The sequence below is a fragment of the Lepidochelys kempii genome, chromosome 3, assembly GCF_965140265.1.
Source record: "Lepidochelys kempii isolate rLepKem1 chromosome 3, rLepKem1.hap2, whole genome shotgun sequence".
NCBI classification, from domain to species: domain Eukaryota; kingdom Metazoa; phylum Chordata; order Testudines; family Cheloniidae; genus Lepidochelys; species Lepidochelys kempii.
In genome coordinates, this window is record NC_133258.1 from 210,098,128 (window position 1) to 210,111,870 (window position 13,743).

Sequence of the window (13,743 nt, forward strand, 5' to 3'; positions counted from 1 at the left end):
GGTTAAATCAGCTGTATTTACACGGTGACTTCACTTGCCTGAGCAACTGAGCTCACCTGGAGCAGGAGGGCCCTTCTCCCTTATTCAACCATTTCTGCCCCCTTAATTTTGCTTCTGGGGCTAGAGTCTCAGCTGGTGCCCTTGGTACAGATGCAGCGAGTTCATTTGCACGAGTAGCTGGTATGGCCCACTAAGCACAGCACAGAGTTACACACACATCTATGTACTAAGGGCAAAACAAGCCCCAGGGTCAGGCACATTTAAAGGCCAGATTGGGTCCCATCCTTGTGTAGGTGCCCAGCTTGAGTGCAGAGAAGGAGCCTTGTCCTATCCTCACTTCCTACGTGCAGGGCCCAGGGACAGCTGCCTTCCCTGTACTCTCCTCATTTGTGGACTGCTCCCTGCTGACAGCAAGCTGGATGTGAAATGGATTAAACATGTGTGACTTGCTCAACTTCCCCTCAAAGCACAAGATTTGCAGGGCTCCTATGCCATTCCCCAATGCACCCGATGCCAACACGCAGACTCAGCTAGCCAGAGCTTGTCACTCAGGCATCAGAAGCGGAAATAGACCGTTTCTTCATGCATGATTAAATGTGGCAATGCAGGCTGAGAGGATGGGGGTGGGGGATGATGGAAGCTGGACATTATTCGCTTAGCCCCAGATTCTCAAAAGGTATTAGACACTTAACTCCCACTCCAATCAATGGTAATGAAGCACCTTTGCGGATCTGGGCCTTCCCCCCTAACAAAGGGCTGATCCTGGTACTGTGCTGGCAATCACTTTCCTATGGGGCAAGCTTTTTCCTTTCCAGAACACAGATGAGCAGGAAACGCTAGCTCCTACTACAGGCATTTCCACCAGCGTTAGCTTGTAGTTTTATCTGCTGTCACCCCCAGTGACACCAGCATTAGCCTGGAGCAATCAGACCCCAGCTAGCTGCAGAAGGCAGGCAAATTGAATTAAATCCCTGGAACCTCACAAGGTGCTGGAAACACATCACTATTGTTATTCACACGGCAAGGGCTGCCCCTAAAGAATGAGGTGTAACAATTAAGAAGGACACAGAGTAGACTGAGATCTTCATAAGTGCACACTTTGCCAATCTTCAAATCAAACTGGCTTCCTTTCAAAGGCCAACTTTTCTCCAAGCAAACAGGTCGTTTCAGATGTCTGCTCCTATGGAAGGAATTCCAGAGTTTGATATTTTCCTTGCTTCAACCAACCTTTGCCACCAAATCAACACACCAACGGGAAAAGTGTGCCAGTGTTAAGTCACAGATTCATAGACATTTAGGTCAGAAGGGACCATTATGATCATCTAGTCTGACCTCCTGCACAACGCAGGCCACAGAATTTCACCCACCCGCTCCTGCAAAAAACCTTGCAGGTGATCTTCAGCCTGAAATGTGATGTTCTGCAGTTGTCACTCACTGCAGAGAATGCTCTGCCTTGACCTTCAGAGTACAGTGCATAAATAAAAGGCGGTGCTCCATGAACGGGGAATCACAGAATATCAGGGTTGGAAGGGACCTCAGGAGGTCATCTAGTCCAACCCCCTGCTCAAAAGCAGGACCAATCCCCAACTAAATCATCCCAGCCAGGGCTTTGTCAAGCCTGATCTTAAAAACTTCTAAGGAAGGAGATTCCACCACCTCCCTAGGTAACACATTCCAGTGTTTCACCACCCTCCTAGTGAAAAGTTTTTCCTAATATCCAACCTAAACCTCCCCCACTGCAACTTGAGACCATTACGCCTCATTCTGTCATCTGCTACCACTGAGAACAGTCTAGATCCATCCTCTTTGGAACCCCCTTTCAGGTAGTTGAAAGCAGCTATCAAATCCCCCCTCATTCTTCTCTTCCGCAGACTAATCAATCCCAGTTCCCACAGCCTCTCCTCATAAGTCATGTGTTCCAGTCCCCTAATCACTTTTGATGCCCTCCGTTGGACTCTTTCCAATTTTTCCACATCCTTCTTGTAGTGTGGGGCCCAAAACTGGACACAGTACTCCAGATGAGGCCTCACCAATGTCGAATAAAGGGGAACGATCACGTCCCTCAATCTGCTGGCAATGCCCCTACTTATACATCCCAAAAGTTACACACACATCTATGTACTAAGGGCAAAACAAGCCCCAGGGTCAGGCACATTTAAAGGCCAGATTGGGTCCCATCCTTGTGTAGGTGGACTGGAACACATGACTTATGAGGAGAGGCTGTGGGAACTGGGATTGATTAGTCTGCGGAAGAGAAGAATGAGGGGGGATTTGATACTTTCCTCTCCTCTAAGTGCTTCAGAATTGATTCCTGGAGGACCTGCTCCATGATTTTTCCAGGGATTGAGGTGAGGCTGACTGGCCTGTAGTTTCCATGATCCTCCTCCTTCCCTTTTTTAAAGATGGGCACTACATTAGCCTTTTTCCAGTCGTCCGGGACCTCCCCCGATCGCCACGAGTTTTCAAAGATAATGGCCAATGGTTCTGCAATCACATCCACCAACTCCTTTAGCACATCCGGCCCCATGGACTTGTGCTCATCCAGCTTTTCTAAATAGTCCTGAACCACTTCTTTCTTCACAGAGGGCTGGTCACCTCCTCCCCATGCTGTGCTGCCCAGTGCAGTAGTCTGGGAGCTGACCTTGTTCGTGAAGACAGAGGCAAAAAAAAGCATTAGCTTTTCCACATCCTGTGTCACTAGGTTGCTTCCCTCATTCAGTAAGGGGTCCACACTTTCCCTGACATTCTTCTTGTTGCTAACATACTTGAAGAAACCCTTCTTGTTACTCTGAACATTTCTTGCTAGCTGCAACCCCAGGTGTGATTTGACCTTCCTGATTTCACTCCTGCATGCCCAGGCAATATTTTTATATTCTTCCCTGGTCATTTGTCCAATCTTCCACTTCTGGTAAGCCTCTTTTTTGTGTTTAAGATCAGCAAGGATTTCACTGTTAAGCCAAGCTGGTTGCCTGCCATATTTACTATTCTTTCTACACATCAGGATGGTTTGTCCCTGTAACCTCAATAAGGATTATTTAAAATACAGCCAGCTCTCCTGGACTCCTTTCCCCCTCATGTTACTCTCCCAGGGGATCCTGCCCATCAGTTCCCTGAGGTTGTAAAAGTCTGCTTTTCTGAAGTCCAGGGTCCGTATTCTGCTGCTATCCTTTCTTCCCTGTGTCAGGATACTGAACTCGACCATCTCATAGTCACTGCCTCCCAGGTTCCCATCCACTTTTGCTTCCCCTACTAATTCTTCCCGGTTTGTGAGCAGCAGGTCAAGAAGAGCTCTGCCCCCAGCTGGTTCCTCCAGGACTTGCACCAGGAAATTGTCCCTTACACTTTCCAAAAACTTCCTGGATTGTCTGTGCACCGTTGTATTGCTCTCCCAGCAGATATCAGGGTGATTGAAGTCTCCCATAAGAACCAGGGCCTGCGATCTAGTAACTTCCGTTAGTTGTCGGAAGAAAGCCTTGTCCACCTCGTCCCCCTGATCCGGTGGTCTATAGCAGACTCCCACCACGACATCAACCTTGTTGCTCACGCTTCTAAACTGAATCCAGAGACACTCGGGTTTTACTTGAGGGAAGTACTTGAGGAGCTAGCTTTCAGTGGAATTTCAGGGCCAGGCCCAAACAGGCACTGCAGTTCCAGGTTCTCCAGGGAACATGTATTGTTGCTTTGGGCCCTCACCAAATCCTGCAGTTCTGTAGAAAGGTAGAAGCACCCGTTCCATTGCCAGGAGGTCTACGCATACTCACAAACAGGATTTATTCCCTAGTTCAAGATTTACAAAACCAGATTTTTACACTGTTACACTTGTGTGAACCTGGAGTGACTTCCCTGAAGTTTAATGGAAACACTCATGTAACTGAGATCAGAATTTGGCTTCTGTTGTTTTCAAGCAGAGGAACAATTCACAGCAAACTAAGCCCAAACACAGGTTATATTGGCCAAAGTCAGGAGAACAGAAAGCAAATCTTCTCTACTTCTTCAGATCATTACATCACTTCTTCAAACGGTGGCTCAGAACAAACATCCCATATGTTGCTTACAACACAAACAGGAGAGTGAAGTGCTAAAGCAGTGGTTCTCAAACTTTTTTACTAGTGACCCCTTTCACATAGCAAGCCTCTGAGTGTGATCCCCCTTATAAATTAAAAACACTTTTTAATATATTTAATATATTTAAATAATATATTTAATATATATATTATAAATGGTGGAGGCAAAGCAGGGCTGGGGTGGAGGTTGACAGCTCACGACACCCTCCCCCCCCCACTCCCTGCAGGTAATAACCTTGCGACCCCCTGAGGGGTCCCAACCCCCAGTTTGAGAACCCCTGTGCTAACGGAAGGAAATGTGGATGCAGATGTGAGGATAATTTATGTTTTGTGCAAAGGATTAATAAAGCAAGAGATGTTCTAAGCACTTCCCAGGGCGGGAAAATGGTTCAAAAAGTAACGCATGTGTTGGTGTTGCTATGTTTAAGAGCTCCGTTGCGTAGGAGGGAGTGTGAATGCCTCCTGCTCAGACATAATAGATTCAAATAAAATAAACGTTACCAGACAAGGAATAAAACTCACAGAGCAGGAAGAGGAGAAAATTACATTTAATTATAACCAGGGAGGTGTTCAGCCAATCACAGGCCGAAACCGCCCAAATGACACTCAGTGACACTACATTCAATCATATCATTCCTTCCTATCAGCATATTTTAACTCCCTCCTCAAATTATTAACCCTAGCTACAACTTGATGACAGCACAGGGAAGTCAAAGACCCCTAAACCTTCTTAATCCTTGCACGTAAAGAAAACATCTTAAGGATTAGAGTATGGTTTTGTTTTTATCATAAGGGAATTATCTTAAACAGGATGAACTCCTCTCTGTCAATATTTTATTTTTCCCCTCCAATAATGTGTCTATAGCTGAACCTTGATTTTAAAAGCACCATCCTTCACTTCTACATTGAAACACACAGTAGTGGGTGTTTTACAACGAGAGTGTGGATGGTTTAAAAATGTCTTTTGTATGGCAAAGTTCACTATTTTGGACATAAGTCTTGTGAAAAAAGGCAGGAAAATTACAGCAAGACATCAGTGCTTCAGTTTATCTAACCTAACAAATGTGACAGAACAGGAGACTGCCAAGAACATCTTCATGTTCTGTACAGATCTTAATCTCTCCTGTCGTAACTCCCCCTCTTGCCACCATCTCATTATTTTGTATCTGTTCAAAAAAAAAAAAACAGACCACACATGATCTAGAACTCCTGTGTGTGGAATAAGGAGACCATCTCTGATAGATGCACTTCTTGTTTCAGGCTCAGGGAGTGCCCACTGTGCATCAGTTTAGTTGTATGGCAAAATGGCAATAAGGAATCAAACTGATTCTCAGCTTGCTGATGGACCAGATGACACTCAAAAGAAGAATTGCATTCGGATTTCAGATCCCCTCCTGACTTAGGGTACTGTTTACACTGCAATCTGAGTGCAGCTCATATAGACATACCCAAGCTAGTTCTGACCTACACGTGCTGCAGTCACACCTCTGACTGAAGTGTAAACATACCTGTAGGCACAGACTGCTCAGATATTTTGGGTGCAGGGATTGCTAGTTGACACAACATCCTCTGACAGGTTTCAGAGTGGCAGCCGTGTTAGTCTGTATTCGCAAAAAGAAAAGGAGGACTTGTGGCACCTTAGAGACTAACCAATTTGAGGCTGCTCTCCTTTTCTCTCTCACTCCAGGCTGAATAGCTGGGGGGGAAGATGCTTCTCACCTAGACATGGTGGTTCACTGAGGTCATTTTACCATTATATAAGGTGCATTTTTTAAAACCTGAATGCTTTACGGTAATTCATCCTGAAAACCTCATAAACCCCATCAAGTGGCATCACTATTCTAATATTAAACTACAAACTATCTCAACTGCTAGAACTATATTGATACCAATAGTAAATGCAAACTAAAACAACTCTTAAAGGGAATACTATGAGAAAGGAACAGGTTTCTACTGGCTGGACAGGCTGATAGAAGAGGAACCAAGGACTTTTATGGAGTGGGCTGCACCTTTTACTGGAAGGGCTGGAATATTTAGACCTAGGTACAAATGCTCCCAAATATTTTATTGGTTTCATGGCCAGCAAGGCATGACATATGGTGTAACTAACCTGATATTAAGAATGGGGAAAATTTAATCTGAATATCAATAAATGCAGACTGACAAGAAGATCCTTTAAGCTGCAGAATTCATCTGTAGGGAAAGGTGGAACACTCACTGTTTGCACAAAACACTAGGAAGTGTACTGCATGAATAATCCTGCACTGGCAGACAGACTAAATGGAGGATCCAATCAATAGGTCGTTCCCATTTAACTTCTATGGTTACATAAAATGACAACATTAGGGTGTGACTGGAGAAGGTACACTGCTACACATTGGGAAGTGGAAAACATTTTCTCCCAGCTGGCAGAGAAAAACTGGCCCAATTCTGATCTAATTAATTTTAGACCACATAATTCCATTGAATTCAACTGAGTTATACCTGATTACACTAGTGCAAGTGGAAAGATAATTCCTTTCCTGGTCCATGACAAAAGGTAGTCTTCAATCAGACATAAGAAAATAAACAATATGGACAAGGATACCAACTGTGAATTAAGAACAGTCTCCCAGATGTGACATGTTTTGTTAAATACTCTTACAAGGGGAAAAACCCATTTATTTCCTCCAATGTCAATCTATTTTGCCAGGATCAAACTTCTACCGTTTAATAAATTACGGCAGTATAAGAAAACCTTAAGATACACGAGGATTCCAGGAACACTGAGAATTTAAATTCATATGAAGTAAATGAAGATGAACACATTGACTGAGGCTTGAAACTTTAATTTAAAAAAGATACCCAAGAATGGACTAGTAATAGATGGTATCATGCCAATGCAAACGGAAAATGGTTTTTAAAAACCATCTCCATTTTAAGTAAATTTGAGTGCACACTATATAAATTGACTTAATAATGGTCTTCTTTGCTAGCTTTTTTGAAATATAAATCAGGTACGTCTATGCTACTCAAAATCCAGTATGTGCGCAATGTTAACCTAATGAAAACATTTTATAAATACAAACTTATTTTTAGTATTAATAATTGCAACATACTTAGTTACCTAAACATGTAACCAGAAACAGAACTATTTCATGTAGAATCTATCTGCCAATGGAATCTGTCTACAATGGAAAAATACTTGCTAATCCTTTAAACATTATTGAAAATGCAAATATACTTCATTCTTGGATTAAAACAATTGCAGATTTAAGGTTTGGAACAGTACACAGTATCCGTGCATAAGCAGCCTACAAGGCGGTTGAATACTTGTAGGTACTAATTACAATTTAGTGAAAAACAAACTTTTCGTAGTAAGTTTATAACAAACGTACTCTTCAGAAGCAAGGAGAGAAGATTTGTTCTGTATTTATGAAGAAACATCCATTTATTATAAAACAAGATAGGAGATCTTCTAATTTAGTGGAGACAAGGCAACATTAGAGCAACAACTTCAGAGCTTCTGAATGAAATGTAGTTTCAAACTTGCAAATCAAGATGAATGTAGCGCCTAACATGCTTTCTTCTTCTCTCTATAAATGGGATGAAGTAGAGAAGCAAAGCTTCAAGGTATAAGGATTAGAGCCATCTGTGAGAAACAAGGGCAAAATTAAATATTCAGTATAAGCTTTCTTGTATACAATTTTGTCAGTTAAGGAGCATATGTTTCCTGACATGCTTAGCAGGGATGTGTTTTGGGGGTTTTTTTGTTTTAATTTTTCAGGCACTCCAAAGCCTCCAGGCATAGGTTCTCTAATAAACAAAGCTTATTTATAGAATGGTGGCATTTTCTAGACTGCCATATAAAATGATAGTTTAGATCATATATACACACAACATCCAATAAAATTGACTAGTATGTAGTAAAAAGTGCCCCCATTATTAACGGCCTCCACTGGAGGATTTATGAGAGCAACATTTAAAAAGGTGATTTCTAAGCCAAGAGAAGGTGGATGTTCAATGAAAGTGACAAGCAGGAGAAAAGTGAAACTGCTGTCAAAGGTAGAATGGGAAATTGGATGCACAATTTCATCCTTGCCTGACCAAGAAAACTCTCGTCTCTCTGGGAAAGCGAGGTGTCAAACCATCTCTCCTCTCTCTTTGCCAGAGGCTGCTGAGGGCTGTTACAGTAGAGCACTCTTACAGCTCTGGGAGGTCGTGTGGGCTTTGTTCCCAGTGGAGAAGCCCACCTTGGGTAATACTAGTTTAGTATGTGTTGGTCAATGCTTCAAGTTTTAATATTATTTTGTTGACCTTGAACCAAAACAAGGTCTTTCCCTTAGTTTGTTGAAATACAACAAATACAAATACAAATAAGGTTTGTATTATGAAAGGACAGAGGAAATTTTTCTTCCCCCTCCTTCCTATCCATTAGGTCTCCCAGAAAAATAGATACCAAAGAATGAAAAGTGCATTACTCATAATATCTGAAACCCTCATTTCCATTAGCAACAACTGCCTCAAACTGTTAGAATGGCAGGGAAGATACTTCCTCCTCTTTTAGCTTCAATAAGAATTGTAACTAAAATAACCTTAGATACGGGGTCGGATTGCGATCTCACATCCATGAGACCTGGAACATTTCTATTTGCTTTAATAGTTACTCCAGACCTCCACAGAAATCTGGCCCACTATTTTAAACAGAAATACAGGTAACTCCAGTCTCATTTCCTATCAGTTTGAAACAAAACTGGATTTATTTGGCCCCATGATTTCTTACTTAGAAGAGGTGAAACCTGCATAAGAATTATTTGTTTAGAGCAGCAGGTTGTATATTTACAATCCCAAACTGAATGAAAGCCCCTCACTGGTGTAAAGAATTAAATTTTTAGATGTCATTAAATCGGCCAATATTTGAGTTCTGGGGTTATCAGAGAATATACAGGTTAGATTTCTCCATTTATTTTCATTTGGGGAATTTAAGAATGCTGTATTAAGTCAGACAGTAGATTTTATTTTGACTACAATAGTTTTATTTATTCCCTTTCTGAGAGCATGGCTATAGACAAAAACAAGCTTTGTGATAGGAAATCAGTTTGAGCATCCAGTGGTTCTCAACCCTTTGAGCATATTCCATCCCTATACAGATATTACGAGTTTTTCCAACTAGACTCTAAAGGACCTCCATTTTTGTCAGCATTCCTGTAGTCAACTGAAATCTTGGCACTCATTATTTGGAAAGCTCTCAGCATAGGAATACATGTTAGGAACCTTGTCACTGGAGCACAATGAAGGAAAATCACAAGGACATCTATTTTTTCAAACTGCAGATTTCACAGTATTATTTGCATCTGAGACACTTCTTAAAGAAAAGATATAATATGAAAGGGTGGTGGGGGAAATCAGAGGGAAATACATTTTTTGAACAGTAATTTATTGTAAAAAGTGTTAAATAGAATGACTTACTTGGGACTCTTATCTGGTAGTGATTAAGTACAGTGAGAGCCTCCACTGCATCTGTCTTGCATTCCCATTCCAGCAGACCAGAGAGCGTTTTGGCAGAAGCTGGTAGAATAAGAGAATCAGACCTTCTTGCTCCCAGAACAAGTAATTTTAAAACATGAACTTTATCTAAAAAACAAATATTTACTTACGTTTTGGATCAAACACTTTATATTTGATGAAAGTGAGAACTTCATGGTCATCACACAACTGCCACAGGAATAAAAGAAGAGATGAAAATATGACCAAGGTTAAGATTGAAATGCCTATTCCCAAATTCTGAAGAAGTGACTAATGACACTTAGCTTAGAAACTCTTGTATTCGACCAACGAAAGTTGAATTTTATTTAGGGTAGTATTCTCTGCATTTTTAAGTGGAACAGCACATTGAAGGAAAAAAAATTAAGATCCCTTCTGCTGTAAAAGATGCGTAAGAAACTTAGGAAAATTAACATTTTCTAACACGAAATGCTACTTGCTGACTATCTGGGAGGACAGGCACCCAAAACAAAAAGCATTCAGCCTAGAGAGAATTTCCAGTAATTTTTAAGACAAGTTATTCAGGAAAATTATAACATGCTTAGATTGTAAGCTCTCTGGGTGTGTCTACACAGTAATTAAATACCCGCAGCTGGTCCAGGTCAGCTGACTTGGGCTATGGGGCTTGGGCTGCGGGGCTAAAAATGTCTACACTCAAAATTTTTAGCCCCACAAGCCTGAGTCAACTGATCCAGGCCAGCTGCAGCCATGCTATGGGTCTTTTATTCCAGTGTAGATGTAGTCTTTGTGACAAGAGACTGCATCTACCTCAGTTTGTACTGTAGGTAGTCCAATGGGGCCAGTCCTGATTGGGGTTTCTGTGCACTACCAGAATATAATAACATATTAAGTTAGATAGAGGCTAGGGTTGGGCATTTGACCTGTCCAAAAATAACAGGTTAAATATTGTCAAAAAGGGTCAAATATTTTAAAGCACTAATTTATTAGAACAACTACTATAGTAATAAAAGAGACTTTATGGTCTTCAATAGGCTTAACCTTTAGATACTTATGCCTAATTACAATAAAAGATTACTTAACTGAACTATTTGAACTCAGAAAAATGTGAAACCCAATGAAATGAAGTTCTGTAAACTGAAATAATTTCAGCAAATTCTAGCAAATGTTAAATTAACATTTAAAAATGAATAGTTACAAAAGAAAAAAAAATGAAATTAAATCTTGTGTTGGGAGGAGGTCTAATGACTGAGCCCTCCTCTTCCCCCATCATTCCCTTCAGAGTTAATTTCTGTATGCTCATCTAGTCAGGTTAGATTGTAAACTCTTTGGGGCAGGGACCAGGTCTGAACTTATTTATTGTGCTCTGTCAACCAGCATGTACGCTGGTGGCTAGGTATACAAAGCAAGAAAGACAGACTATTTGACCAATATTTGTGTATGTACAAGCACACACACACACACATTGTTTGTTCTAGAAGATTCCAGCTAATCAAGATGCTTAACTTTCAGTTAGTTCACCTTTTCCCCCAAACAGATGGCATTAGCATGGAATAAAGTGTGTGATCAAGACATTTAGATACGCTTGCTAACAGATGGTACCACGATGCAATTGAAAAGGCAGGCCACCCCCTACATCAGGGCATTCCTACTGAAATATCTGACCATAGTCAAATAGGTGCTCAATTGACATTATTTGACAGGCCAATTGACTGGCTTGCCAACCTTATTTGAGGCACAATAAGGTAGTCAGAATTTTAAACAAAACTACCAAAATAAATATTTTAAACCATTTATAGCATGGCTAAATATTTGCACAATTACCCACATGAAGCATGGAGGTAGCTCTGAGGTACGGAAAGATAAGAAATGACTGAGCAACCATTAAAAAAAATTAGGAAATCCCAAGTTAACTTCTCAGCCATCCCTTGTAATCTACAGTCATTTTTTATCTTCACTACCATCTCTCCTTTCCCCACCCTACCCTTCAAACCACCATGCACTAAGGTCTTCATTTCTGGCTCTTGCTTCTCACATTTTGTTTGTTAAAGTTGCCATATTTCCAGGTTCAGGAGACAGAAGTACAAAGATCTTTTCACAGCTCAACTGGATAGATTTTCCATAAAGGGAGCAATGCTAAGCACTGCAAAAATACAGGGGCCTCTGTTCATATATAGCATTTAATGGGCTCCATCTTAAACATCAGTACTGTTACCATTCAGTTACCACAACTGTTCCTTATTCAAAGTACAGGGAAGGACTGTGTAATTCTCAGTACCAATGTATGCAACCATAGTTTTGGATTTCCTACCTTTACGAAGGTTTCTTCAGTCACACACAGGGGTACATTATAATAATGTAGCACGCAAGAAGGTGGCTGGATTATATTCTTGGATGCCTGGCCAGCACTGGTGAAGCGATTATTCTTGCTCATGGCAAAATCCTTGTAACTACTTGTACCATCCTCCAGCTCAAATATCTGACTGGGAACTACTGAGTGCTGCTTGGACACACTGAGATTTAAAGATACATAGTTAAGAAACACCCCCCATTCCGACTGAAGCTGTTCATAATCATACTTTTAATATAAGGAGTCTCAAGGCAAGAAGAACAGATGACATGCACTTGCAGCAATGTGAAAAAAGTATTGATTCCCTTGTTTAATGCTTGGAGAAGGGTTCACAGATATGGCAATACAAAAAATTTTCATTAATGACTGTCAAAGTTAGCTATTGTCTTTGTACATTAAGTCAAGTATGTTTACCAAGGTGTGTGTTGTACTGTTAAAAACTGCATAGTGCATGTACATCTGGTTTATATCTCACAGATTTACAGCTTGAATATCCAAAAACCTTTTTGATGCCCCATTTTGTAACTGTTATTTACCACCTTAGATTCTTATTCCAATTGAATTATTTGAAAATTTTTGTGAAGTGTCAATCAGTTGTTGTAGCAATAGGGAGCTGAGATTTTGCAGTCAATGCACACCTGAAAGTGAACTGCCAGTGTGATAAATTGCATATTTACCAGACATTAAGCCTCTTCCCAAATAACTTGACATTGTTGAGATGTGTGACAGCTCTTTCCACAGCATACTCATCACCCATTTCTACCAATGCTGTGCCTGGAATAGTCTTCATAAATTTTACCTAAAATAGTTCAGGAATAAGTGACAATGCAGTTCAAAGGAAACCATTACTGTAAGAATTTTGCAAGTTCTTCTGGAAAGTTGTTACATGCCAACTTAAAGTTTTCCCTGGTATCAATAACTCTGCCTAGAAAATAAGCTGTTTGCAGCCCTTAAATTCCAACATTAGATAGATGGAGTTGGGTTTAGTAGCAGCTTCCAAGTTCCTAATAAAATATGTTTTACCTTTTCAATATTTCCGTACAAGCAGAACAGGTTGAAGACCCTCGAACAGTTCATCTTTAGCTGATGCAACCCACTAACCATAACAACTGAGCCAGAAGGGTTTCCACCATGCATGTAAGAGGAGGAAGCCTGGGGTAGTGGGTAAGCAACAAGCTCTGGAGTATCCCGAGATCCCATTCGGTACCGGCTTGGTAAGGGTAACAAAGGACCATGTGATCCTACAGAAACGACAGAGACCAGGTTAAACACTACTCAGCATAAGCCTCATTTACTTACAGTCTATTAATGCTCCACTATACAAATACTTGATTTAAAAGGACACTATCCACTAAGAATTCTTTGTAATTTACTAACTGAATTCCTTTTTCTAGCTAGAAAAAAGATTCAGATCATGCAGTTTATTTTCCTCCTGTCCACCCTCACGGGTTCTTCCTCAATGTTTAAGTAGTTTTGATGTTCAGTTAGTTTCTCCCCTGCTGACAATTCAGTGAAACAACAGAACTGCTGTCAAGTGCACAAACTGCAGAGAATATTTTAATAAGAATTTCGGCTATTGTACTCTTAGAGGTTACTTGTTAATGTGTTTGCCCCTTAGAGGACAAGCCTGATATTTGAATCCAGCAACTGCATCTCATGCAGGCCTTAATGCTGAAATTTGCTGGATGCAGGCACAACAGCCCACCACAAACTGCAGCATCAGAACCATAATAGGTAGTTTCCCTCTACCACTACTGACCCATTTAACACACTCCTCCCAACGCAGCACACAAAAAATCCCTGCAAGAAAAAGTTAGGTTCTCTTAAATAAGCTGCCTGGCCAATTTA

General features: G+C 40.9%; 1 protein-coding gene across 1 annotated transcript in view; it reads right to left on the reverse strand.

Annotated features, from left to right (window-relative positions):
* Positions 1-4,594: 4,594 nt before the first annotated feature.
* The window catches only part of HNRNPLL (heterogeneous nuclear ribonucleoprotein L like), a 40,970-nt gene continuing 31,821 nt past the window's right edge, over positions 4,595-13,743 (reverse strand). Inside the window, exons 8-13 of the mRNA XM_073339970.1 lie at positions 12,919-13,136; positions 12,573-12,694; positions 11,857-12,058; positions 9,701-9,758; positions 9,513-9,611; positions 4,595-7,695 (exon numbers count right to left, since the gene is read on the reverse strand). Of these exons, the coding sequence (XP_073196071.1) occupies positions 7,640-7,695; positions 9,513-9,611; positions 9,701-9,758; positions 11,857-12,058; positions 12,573-12,694; positions 12,919-13,136 (755 nt within the window). The 3' untranslated portion in view covers positions 4,595-7,639. The remainder of the gene's footprint in view (positions 7,696-9,512; positions 9,612-9,700; positions 9,759-11,856; positions 12,059-12,572; positions 12,695-12,918; positions 13,137-13,743) is intronic.